Source organism: Anabrus simplex, chromosome 1 (assembly GCF_040414725.1).
Source record: "Anabrus simplex isolate iqAnaSimp1 chromosome 1, ASM4041472v1, whole genome shotgun sequence".
In the NCBI taxonomy this organism is placed as follows: Eukaryota; Metazoa; Arthropoda; class Insecta; order Orthoptera; family Tettigoniidae; genus Anabrus; species Anabrus simplex.
Window position 1 is genome coordinate 1,052,732,062 of NC_090265.1, and position 12,402 is coordinate 1,052,744,463.

Here is a 12,402-nt window from a genome sequence, read left to right on the forward strand (position 1 = left end):
ATGATTATGAGGTTCGGGATTTCACTGAGCAGTTCGTCAGGCCATTTCGCCCTCCGAGGCGACAGTTCGCACCTGCTTACAACTGGTCGGAGGAAGATAGCAAGCAATCTCTTCCAGATTTTCAAGGATGTGTGAACGCTAATCAATCAATCAATCAATCAATCAATCAATCAATCAATCAATCAATCAATCAATCAATCAATCAATCAATCAATCAATCAATCAATCAATCAATCAATACTGATCTGCATTTAGGGTAGTCGCCCAGGTGGCAGATTCCCTATCTGTTGTTTTCCTAGCCTTTTCTTAAATGATTTCAAAGAAATTGGAAATTTATTGAACATCTCCCTTGGTAAGTTATTCCAATCCTTAACTCCCCTTCCTATAAATGAGTATTTGCCCCAATATTTCCTCTTGAATTCTAACTTTATCTTCATATTGTGATCTTTCCTACCTTTAAAGACGCCACTCAAACTTATTCGTATACTGATGTCATTCCACGCCATCTCTCCGCTGACAGACCGGAACATACTACTTAGTCGAGCAGCTCGTCTTCTTTCTCTCACTTCTTCCCATCCCAAACTTTGAAACATTTTTGTAACGCTACTCTTTTGTCGGAAATCACCCAGAACAAATCGAGCTCCTTTTCTTTGGGTTTTTTCCCAGTTCTTGGATCAAGTAATCCTGGTGAGGGTCCCACCCATACACTAGAACCATACACTAGTTGGGGTCTTACCAGAGACTTATATGCTTTCTCATCTACATCCTTACTACAACCCCTAAACACCCTCATAACCATGTGCAGATATCTGTACCCTTTATTTATAATCCCATTTATGTGATTACCCCATTGAAGATCTTTCCTTATATTAACACCTAAGTACTTACAATGATCCCCAAAAGGAACTTTCACCCCATCAATGCATTAATTAAAAGTGGGAGTTTTGTGTTCGATTGCTTTTCTGTGTTTTTCGGTGCAGACGTAATAAAATCTGTAAAAACTGAATCTACCTTATATGCCTCTGTAAGTATTGCGGAAATGCGGCGAGCTGCAAAATTCAAAGCCGTGTTCTACTTGAAATAAGTGGACCACAGTGAAATTATTTGAACTGTATTATTTTTTCGCCATAGTGCTTCATATGTGTATTGTGAAATTGCCAAAACTAAGTGATTACTGGAGTAATCATCTCGTAATTCAAACCTCTTTCTCTAGGAAGTTACTGAGCAGGGATCAATTCTTGCAAATTGTAAATATGCTGCACGTAAGCAATAATTTATACCCAGAAATAAGCCTGGCCATGATCCATTTGCATAAAATATGCCTATGTTACGATATTTTAGTTACAAAATGCCGAACTTCATTCTACCCAGAACGTAAATTGGCAATTGATGAAGGCCTGTGTCCATTTCGAGGCACAACATCGTTTCGCGTGTATATGAAAAACAAACGGCATGAATACGGGATAAAATTTTACATGGTTTCTGACGCCAAATCCGGTTATGTAGTACACATAAAATTGTACTCGGGAAGGGCCGGAATTTAATCACAACATTGGTTCGTGAACTTCTCGGTAATCTATTAGGGCAAAGTCATATCTTCTATATGGACAGATTTTCCACAAGCCCGGCGTTGTTTTGTGAGCTGTGGAAGGAAAAAATCCTTACGGTGGGTACCGTAATGAAAAATAGAAGGGGGCTTCCAAAATATCTCATGAATTTCCCACTGAAGAAAGGAGAATTTTCATTCCGTAGAAGTGATCAGTTGTTTTGTTTAAAGTGGTAGGATCCGCGTGATGTGTACGTGTTATCGACAGCACATAGCGTTTCGGCCTCGACAGTCAAGGTAATATCTAGGTTTGGTAGAACGTAAAAAGTGAAGCCAGACGTTGTCTTGGATTGCAATAAAAACAAACTTTGTGTGGACCACAACGACCAGCTACTATCTTACTATCCATTTGGTAGAAACACTTTGAAATGGTGGAAGAAATTATTTTTTCATCTCTCGACCGTGACACTGGTCAATTCCTTCACTGAAATCGAGAGACAATAATAAGATTTGTCATCTGAATGACTACATGAAAGCTCTTTCAGCTGCATTTGCGGAGAAAGGAGAATAGGAATTCAGAACTATCTGCCGTTGCCACCATCTTCTATCAACCGTCTCGCAGCTCGCCATTTTCCAACGAAAATACCATCAACAGAACATAAGGTAAGGCACGTGTGTGTAAAGTGTGCTCAGAAACATCACTAAAAGAGACTGGAAAACGATCTAGGAAAGAGACGCGATGGTATTGTGAAAGCTGCGATACGCCTCTCTGTTTACCTAAATGTTTTGAACGTTATCACACGAAGTCAAGATTTTATTAATTGGGAATCTAAGAAAAGATTATATTGACAAATAACACCCTTTTTTCTCTCATATAAGCATAGTAATAATGTACTAATATAAAAATGTTAAATGTTAAAAGTAAATATGAAAAAATATTACAAACGTGAATTGAAGTTTAAAAAACATCATAAATATTTTGGCCCCCTGTCATATTCCGGTGCAAAAAATAAAATAAATAAATGAAATCAGTGCTGAGGCAGATAATTATAGTTTCAAATACAACAAGAAAAGTGTTGAAACTATAAAGTCTCAAAGTGTGTCTAAAATGCTCAGTATACAGCAGTTAACAGGTTACAAATATGCCACTGTTCAATGTGTTAACAGAGTCATCCGTCAGTAAAGAGAAGGACAGTCCAGAAACACCACGATAATAAGTGAACTGTTTTAAATAATTTATATAAATGAAAAATTCCGAATTAAGTCACATCAATTTCGATTTAGAAACGCATCTTCAGAGTAAGCTTATATCTATAGAGTTACACTAGCGCATCTGAGTGAGGATCATTCCAAGCTGCACTAGTCGTCTCACTTAGGACATCTTATCTCATACCCTTTACATCTGGTAAGGTTGTGGCATGTTAAGGGCCCCATACACGCGCAGACTTAGTCGGAGTTAAGTCTGCGCAAACCAGTCTCTTCAGACATGTCTATGTGTGTATGGCTGATAAGTCTGCCGAAAATAAGTCTGCAGGCTAGTCTCTGACATTCTGGCGCCGCTTGAATTCAGCCGGAGACTTTGCGGCAAAAGCTCCATGTCAGAGTTGCGGCAGAAGATGTAAATGTGGTAACCTACAAATATGGTAACTGAATTTTTTTTTTGCGTTTCTTCTTCGTGCAGAGCGCTATATTGTGTCCGAATATCAACTCATCTTCCATACCGACTATCTAATTAATTTCAATCCATATACATTTTTCAACCATGCGAATCTCAAACAGAAAACAGCTGAGCGCGTCGTATTCAACTTCCTCGGTAAATAATAATTTAGCCTGAGCGTGTGTGGGCAACTGCATACTTCCGACTTACCTTCCGGAGGCAAGTCTGTGCAGGTAAGTATTCCAGAAGCCAGTGCGTGTATGGGGCCCTTTAGTCGTTTTTTTTTTGAACTTAGGGAACAAAATACGGTTGCGTTCCGTGTTGGTGTTGTAATATATTGCGCAGGGTTGCCACTTCTATTACTTTATTACTAGATCTAGTACTTAATGGACATTTCCAGTATGTTAGTTCTTTTTATGTAAATCTAGTACCTTTTACGGAGGTAGAGTAGAAACTCTTCTAGTGCAGTAGAAGAACAAGAATGAAATTGATAAGAAGTTTCAACGCCAAACGCCCATCTTTTCATGTTGAGTTTTGCGAACATATGTTTAGGACGTTGGATTTTCGTGATCCTATGTTAAGAAATCCTAGAAAATTGCATAAGAGATTGCAGTTTCATCCCATTAACTACCGGTATATATTTCCCTAATATAATAATTAGAGAAAGTGTTTATGAAGTTAGATAGGAAATGGCGGTTAGCCAAGTCCACAGAAACTTAAAAATCTTTGCCCTCTATCGAACATAGAAGCTCAATATCACCCGTAAAATCACACACATTTAAAGAATATTTCTATTGAACTTGTCTGTTTGACAGACGGGCTGAGACACTTAAATGAGTCACCACTGAAAAGTATCGTTTCCTTATTAACAAACAAGACCACAGAATCACTGAAAGAAAAGGAAGAATTTATGAAATTTTGGAACTATGTGTTCTAAATGAAAAATCCTGTAGGTGACGGCATCTTTCCAAATTTGACGAATTTTGTGAAGGCAGTGCGCTGTTTACCACATACTTCTGCTCCAACAGAACGGAATTTTTTCCCCCTGCTTTTACTGTTAATAAGACCAAATTGAGAAAGGAACCCCTATCCTGTATGTTGAATGGGCTCCGTATAACAAACTAGAAACTAAAACACTTGTCTGCCCAAATTCTTCATGTTTCAAAACAGTTTAATCGAAGGATTAAGAGAAGAGAAAAATGTGAAATGCATGTGAATATATTCTAAAAGACAGCCAACGTTTGGTTAGCCTAGTGTGTGAAGACAAAATATGTGCTCGCGAGTGTGGGTGAGTGTGTGTGTGAATGTTGAACAGAAATGCGTGAGAAAATTCATAGTGTTAATATTCTAAACATAAATAAATGACTCTCAACTCGCAGTCAGCTTGAAACTGGAAGATTTAGTATGGTGGTGAATGAAACTGCAACATTGCTGCTTCCCATCATCGATATCTAAACCGGTACGGTATGTTCTGATAATTACACATTTCTTATTTAATAAATGAGTAGTGGTATTTTTGATGGGCATACTTTGTTTTCTGTACTGCCTTTATGAACCGTACTTCATTACAGTATATATACGAAAGAAAACGATTTAGTACCTTTTTCCATAATCTAGTACCTTTTTAGAGGAAAATTTAGTACGGACATTTTCTGAAGGTGGCAACCCTGATATTACGTCCTTTCCGGTAGACATCGCTCTGTTGAGAGGTTAGATGTAAGTTGTAACGTGAACGTTTTTAAGCTTTAATCATCCTTATTTCGATAAAATATTCTGTAGTGGTGTGTGGTATTATATATAACTATAGATTGTTAGTGATTTAGATATTATAATATTTTATGCTGAAATAGCGATGATACTAGGTTGGCTGTGAATGTAGTGGCATGGATGGATTTTGGTTCTCTTGACATACCGTGTGTTTTTATTATTTCGCAGTGACCGAATCATGGGGCGATATTCGCACGAGCCTGATAATGCAACGAAATCGTGCAAGGCGAGGGGTTCGAATCTACGAGTTCATTTCAAGGTTTGTTTGATTTGTTCCTTGGTTTGTTTTTTAGTTTTTGCTCCTTTACTATGTTCTCTATATTTTGGTATATTAGGTCATTTATCTTCAATATTTGCAATGTGTTAATATGAAGGTTTTTCTTCCGTGTCTTTCATATCTGCTCGAGATTCGAGTTTTCAGGTGAAACCTAATGTAGATCGCTTTCTAATTGTTATACTTGCCGGTTGGCTTACCTAATTTATGGGCATCAAATCCGTTAATTTGGTTTATTAAGTAAGACTAGGTATACTAGATTAATTCGATGCTGAAGGGGTGCATTAATTACTCGGAATAACATTTTAATTCTAATTCCAGACTAGTGTTGAAACTGGTGTCTGCTTCAGTTCTCCAGTCTAGTCTGCTGTTTCCACTGCAGACTTGTTCTGCCTCAAGATTCATCCTTTGCTTAACTTGGTTTAATTTAGACAGTGTCAAATTGGGGCTGTGATTTTGTTTACGGGGTAAATTACTATTATTGGCATATACTGATAATCTAGTGGTATACACTATTTAATGAGTGGTGCTGTGGTGACAGAAAGAATGTCTGAAAATGTCAACTGTGGAATTAAAGCATTGTGGGGACTGCTAACCAAAACTCCTAATATTATCTAATCCACACTGCCGTCTATTTCATAAAAGACTGGTATTATAGGGCCGAATTCATAGACAGCACTTATACATAAGTGCCCCTCATAAGCTAGGTTTCATTTCATATTACCCACTTAATTGCTATAAGTGGACCTCCCACATGCACTTAAGTGACTCACTTATGTTGCAGCAAGATGGAGGATAATTATTTTGCTGAATGTTGCATTTCATTCACAGAATGCTTTCCGTGCACATAGAGATGGAAAATCCTGTCGAAATGTAATGTGACCAACGATGTAAAGGAGGTTTCGTTTTAGTAAAGCGAGAGTTATGAATATTCTTGTTCCTTTGAGAGAGTGAACATAACCTCTGGAGGACTCTCTATCTCACCATTAGTGAAGATATTGTTTTGAGATTTTATGCCACCCTTTAATTTTAGGTTATTTTTATTAATAGGAAAAGCACCCGAAAGGGCATATACAATATGATTACGTCAGATTTTTAAAATTATCCTTTCCTAATTTGCTAGTGTTGTGATAGTGTGTCTTTGTTCTTTGTTAGCGTTTGTCCATGATCTGTCTTGCATTGCATCAGTACTGTAAAATTCCAAGTCGATGTCCATTCGTTTCCTTTGTCTAGCAGCTAGAAGTGCTTGGTAAGCATCAGTAGATGGCGGGTTGAGCTTATACCTGATGTCCTCTATGAAAGAGGTCTCTCTTTCTAATTCATAGGCAAGTCTTGATGGTGCATACTTCCCTATTCGCAGGCAGTGCTTTATAAATCTTGCTTTCACCTTTCAAATTCTCTCGAGGTTCTTGTACGTTAGATTTTCCCATATTAGTTCTATGCCATATGTTATTGGTGTTATTGTGGCGATATTATTAGTGTTATTGTGGCGTCGAAAAGTTTCATAGCTGTATTCAGCGATAAGCGATGAAGGTTCTTGAGTCCACATGTTTTTAATAGCCGTTGTCCTTTCTTCCACATGGAATGATCGACCTGTTGTCTGCAGGGTAATGCCTAGGTATTTAAATTTATTAACCACGTCCATCTCTTCGTTCAATAACAGTGTGTCCTTTGGTGATGCTGTTCCCCCTTTTCTGAATGTCATCTGTGCTGATTTCATGTTTATCTCAAAACCATTCACCAGTGCCCATTTTGCCAGGGCTTTTAATGTCTTCTGTAATTCCTCCTTGTTGGGGTCTGCTATGACCATATCGTCGGCGTACATCAGGAGAGTTGTCTCCATTGCATTTTGAAGGATATTGGTGATGTTCGCTGTGGCTATATTAAACTGTTGGGCTGATGGGGTCCCCTTGTCCCTGATTTTGTTAATGTTTTTATTCCATCATCTACCACAATGTCGTATGTCAAGATGTCTTCTATTATTTTACTAATGTAGTGTGTCTTTCCAATCATGACATTATTTCAGGTTATTTTTATTATTATTATTATTATCACCAGCATCATTACTAGCATTTCACTTAGTTAATTGGAAACGTGTTACAAGTTGATGAGTTATCAAGACTGTAGGCCTATGGAATAGTTAAGAACTAAGTTATACTGAGTTATAAGAAAAATGAACGTGTTGCACTACCACCATTTATTTTAAGGTTGATAAGGCTAGATATTCTACATTTGGATGAATATGTGTATAAGTTTGAGTACCTGGATAACTATAAACATATTAAGAAGAAAATTAGGCTGTGGGCACTTTTATAGTTTGCACTGTCCACAAGTTTTTCCCACGTAATTCATATTCTGATGTGAAACTGCGTTGGTCTGCTTGTTCTATATTATGTGCATGTATAGTCCGCACACTTTATGTTGGTGCATTTGTGTATGGTGGTGAGGAGTAAGGAGTCCCGGTATCGATAGTGCTGCCAACCGAAGGAAAATGAAATCTGAATTGAATCGAGAATATGATCTATCGATACGAAGTTTCTAAACCGTTATCATCTTAAGCCAACAACTATGTCGCATACACATTATATAACATTATAAAACATTTCTCAATGCGAATCTTGTTCCTAGCATGAATTCTATACTTTGGCTTTGTTGTGTAAACAACAACAGTACTAGTACGTAAACTGTACGCCAGATGTCGCACAACGATGCTTAAGCGATTCATAGTTTGTGTTTCAAAGGTTGCCAGTACGAATCTCGAAGATCGCCGAGGTCGACCGATTCAGCACTAGGGTGTAAATGCACCAACATAAAGTGTGCGTATAATACTTAGACACAAGTTCTTGCAGGTGCCGTCTCAGCTCGCTGTTTTGTTATCCATTCTGATAACCAGATACAATACAGACGATCTTTTAACCAAAAAAATGTATGTCCTTCGATGAATAAAACACAATAATCATCCCACTATTCGGTAGCCAGAACTGCTTGATCCAGGAAGCATGGGCATAATATACACCATTGCCACATCTCCAGTGATACTTACTGTATCAATGATTGTGATCTTTTAAGCGCTGACTATGAAATGTAAACTCATAAGTAAATACTTATTATAAGTGATCCCTTATTACTTAAGGGTTTCACTTGTGTATAAGTGCTGACTATGAATTCGGCCCATAAGCTATTATTATAAGACTACCGAAAAAAACCCAGTAGTTGACAAGAGTTTAGGGGTTCAAAAACAATAAAGGCAATCTAATCCACCTATTCAATAATTGCTTTTATGCAGATTAAGATTAAAATTAGTGGTAAATTAATAAATACCATTATTACTAGAGAAATACGTACATAAATACTTTGCTACATTACGGCTATGAATTCTACTAAATCACTGCGCTTCAGTATTGGTTAGTCCACACCAAAGTTAATATTGTTAATGAAACAAAGTTAATAAACCATGTTATTGGAAACAGTTCTCAACAGGTTAATAAACTTTTGTTAAACTTCAACATTGTGTCCACACCAAAATAACTGTTTGTGAGGTCTTTTAGATGTCAAGGAACAATGTTTTTTCATTAGCATCCTGACAGCAAATATAAGATCTGTTGTTGATCTTCCAGGCCTAGCCATATTGTTCCTCTTCTAAAAGTGGTTCTATAATTTCTCGTAATCTATCCTCTATGATTTTTCCCAGAATTTTTAGTCCACGAGAGAGTAGTGATGCCACGGTAGTTGGTACATTTCCATCTGCTGCCTTTCTTGAATATAGGTACAATTATACATTTCTCCCAGTCTTCTGGGATGGCATTTTGCTGCCATACTACATTTAGGAGTCTATATAGCCATTGGATTGCTGGGGTTCCTCCTGCTCTCAACATATCCACACTTAACACATTTATTCCTGCAGCTTTCCCTTTCTTCATACTATTAAAGGCTCTTCTCTGTCTCCAGCCATGTAATTGGTGACTCCATATTTTTGCTGGGCTCTTCACTTTTTCCAGATTCTTCTCTGTTTTGATTTAGTTTGATGCCTCTCCATTCAGGAGCTTGTCAAAGGAGGTCTTGAATTCTCTCCTCATTCTCGAGTAATAATGGTATTTATTAATTTACCGCAGACTTTACAGTTGATTTGTGTGAAAGGAATTATCCTTCATTTAGGACAAAAATTACAATGAAATTTCATGGATACGATTTGTATAGTACAATGGGTCAATGTTATCTAGCTATTTTTAATGTTTTTCATGTAGAATAGGACTTCTTGTTAAAAGTATGCCAAGCATACATTCTATACTGATTCTATAGCATATTTTTACTTTTTTGAATGTTCCTTGCTATTAAACTTTCAATGGCTGATGATGGCACAGTGGATTGCCGAAACCGGTCCTAAAGATGTATTTTACAATAAGTTAAATAAATATGTGATGTTCTAAACAGACCATTATGGTAATGTATTGAATAGGTGGAACCTTTAGCTTTACCAAGCATTGTAAAATCTTGAGTCAATACGGACAAAAAATGAAGTTTTTAATACTAAATAAGCCCTTCCAACTGACGACGCTTCAGGGGAGTTTCTTGTTCGTTTCTCATACTTCGTCTACTTCAGATAATAGACCCAAAGAAACACCAGGCTGAACACGTGTACTATCCATCTTTAACTGCACTTACGGTGCAAACTCAACAGCTGCATGGCGGAATGACTCTGGTAAGGTGGCCTGGAGCGGATGGTCTTCAACTAGACAGCACTGTACCATCAGCATTGCCAATCCATGCTCGGAGGTAAGCGACTCTCGACCATCTGTCGCTTCGCTGTTCCCATATCTGACGACAGCACATTTTCCTCACCCCGCCCAATTTGGTGGCCGCAACAGTAGACAATTATAAACAAATGGTAGAAATAATTTAGCAAAGCGGCCCTAGGCCCCTAGTTTTGTAAGGAAACACTATTGGTCAGGACGGAAAACGATTAATCTGGACGGTTAGGATTCTTGCCGTGGACAAGACGATTGGTCTGGATGGTTGGGATTCTTGCTGTGGACAAGATGATTGGTCTGGGCGGTTAGGATTCTTGCCATGGACAAGACCGTTGGTCTGGATGGTTAGAAGCCATGAAGCGGCCCTAGGCCCCTAGTTTTGTGTGGAAACAAGATTGGTCTGGACTGGTTCTTGCCGTGCGGGCGGTTGGTAACGCAGTGTATTTATAAGCATTGATGGCAGTGACCAATGAGAGTGCAAGAAGCTACGTCAGCTATGGCCGATGGCGGGTGCTGCTCTTTATTAGGTTATAAAAGTAAATGTACTTCTCGGGGCGGGATGGTGGGTTCCTAGACATCTCAATGAACACCTCTCCTCTAAAAGGAATTCCAAGTAAGATTTGCATTTTCGCTTCCTTATAATATAAACTCTGGGCTGCGAAAGGTAAAACTATACCATTGTCACTTTCTTCCGAACAATCACTATGGACATCATCACTTTGTGCACTTACTGTATTTCATGGTCCAAAGTGCTTGAACAGTCTGAAACAGAATCGGTCATTAAAAGATTGATGATTTCTTCACTGCCTTTACTTACATTGTTCCGCGCACTCATAGCTGCTGACGAAAGCCAGCTACTGGCCAGACAGCTGACAGGAATTATGGCGGACGGGTGAAGGATAACAAACATACAGTAGGCCCAGTATTGGTGGCTATGTTTTCAAACAATGCTTAGAACAGTCAGTACATAACTAAAGGTGTTTGTATTAGTAAATGCCCATTTATTAAAGAAGCACTTGGAAAGAGTAACGGGTAAATTACCAAGTCTACAAAAGTTGATTACCGCAGCGAATGTTATAGGGAAGTAAATTGCCAAAAGTCCACTTTGCAACAAAGGAATTACTGGCATTAGTGACGGTAGTGATGATGAGCAAGTAGTAGTAAGACGGCCAAATCATTTCAGGGATAGAACACTATACCACCTGCAAGACATGTATGACTATAATGAATGTTTTAGCCTAGATTTTGCAAAATTTACTTTCCTGTTGCATCAAATAGAGGGGGTATTACAGCACCTTACCAACAGAACTCTGGCTCTTAACACCCTAAGTGCAAACACAAGTGCAAATAACATTGCATTGATTGACTAGGATGAGGAGCACAATATTACTGCATTAGTGACATGCATGGTGTTTCTAAGGCTACCGTTTGTAGAACGATAAAAAACTTTGTGAGAGCTGTTAACACGCATATCCTACCTGATCTCTTGTACTGGCCTGATGATGTTTGTCAAGTAGTCAGTTGTTTTAGTTAGCAGGCATGCCTCTTATTTCTGGGGCTGTGGATTGAACCCTCATTAATATGGATGTGCCAAGAGATTTTGAACCTGTCTATGTTGACGTACACAGAAATCTATATAAGTAAAGTTGTAGGGGTTCTGTGTCTGTAATTTAGTTTGTTTTCCCAAGTTTTTAGATATTTATCGGTTTTGGGTCAACTGAAGACCGTATCAGTACTTACTTAATTCCTCTCGTTCCCACTGGAACGTAGGGCATCCGTGAAACGTCTCCATTGTGGTTGTCGACTTGCCAATGCTTTAACTTCCTTCCAAGTCTTCCCTGCTTCAAAGCCTCCTCTTCCAGGTCTTCCTAGAATGACCCCTCCTCCATCCACCTTGCGGATTCCATTCCAATGCTGTGCTTTCTATAGATCCCGCTGGCTTTCTCAAAGTATGACCTATCCATTTCAATTTCCACCTCTTGATTTCCACTGCGACTTGGTTTGTTGTTCTCCATAGCTCGTCATTGGAAATAATTTCAGGCCATCTGATGTTTATGATGCGCCGTCAGCAACGGTTTATAAATGTCTGCAAGAGATTGATAGTTTCACAAGCATACAGAAGGACTGATTTAACATTTGTATTGAAAATTTTTATTTTCCTTTTCCTTGAAATGTTATTCTTCCATACTGTATACACCTGCATGAAGGCTCCATTTGCTTTCCTCATTCTGGCTCTCACGTCCTCTTCCACCCCTCTTGTCACTACACTTCCCAAGTAGGTAAATGTTTTTTTTAACCTCTTCAATCTCTTCTCCTGCCACAAACATCTTTCATCAATTTTAGCATTTACTCTCATTTCCTTGGTCTTAACAACATTTATACCGGGCGAGTTGGCCGTGCGCGTAGAGGC

At 38.4% G+C, this 12,402-nt stretch overlaps 1 protein-coding gene across 1 annotated transcript in view; it reads left to right on the plus strand.

Moving 5' to 3' along the window:
- The first annotated feature begins 4,864 nt into the window (after positions 1 to 4,864).
- RpL17 (ribosomal protein L17) overlaps positions 4,865 to 12,402 on the plus strand; it is a 75,376-nt gene continuing 67,838 nt past the window's right edge. Inside the window, exons 1-2 of the mRNA XM_067137080.2 lie at positions 4,865 to 4,919; positions 5,139 to 5,229. Coding sequence (XP_066993181.1) covers positions 5,149 to 5,229 — 81 coding nt within the window. The 5' untranslated portion in view covers positions 4,865 to 4,919; positions 5,139 to 5,148. The remainder of the gene's footprint in view (positions 4,920 to 5,138; positions 5,230 to 12,402) is intronic.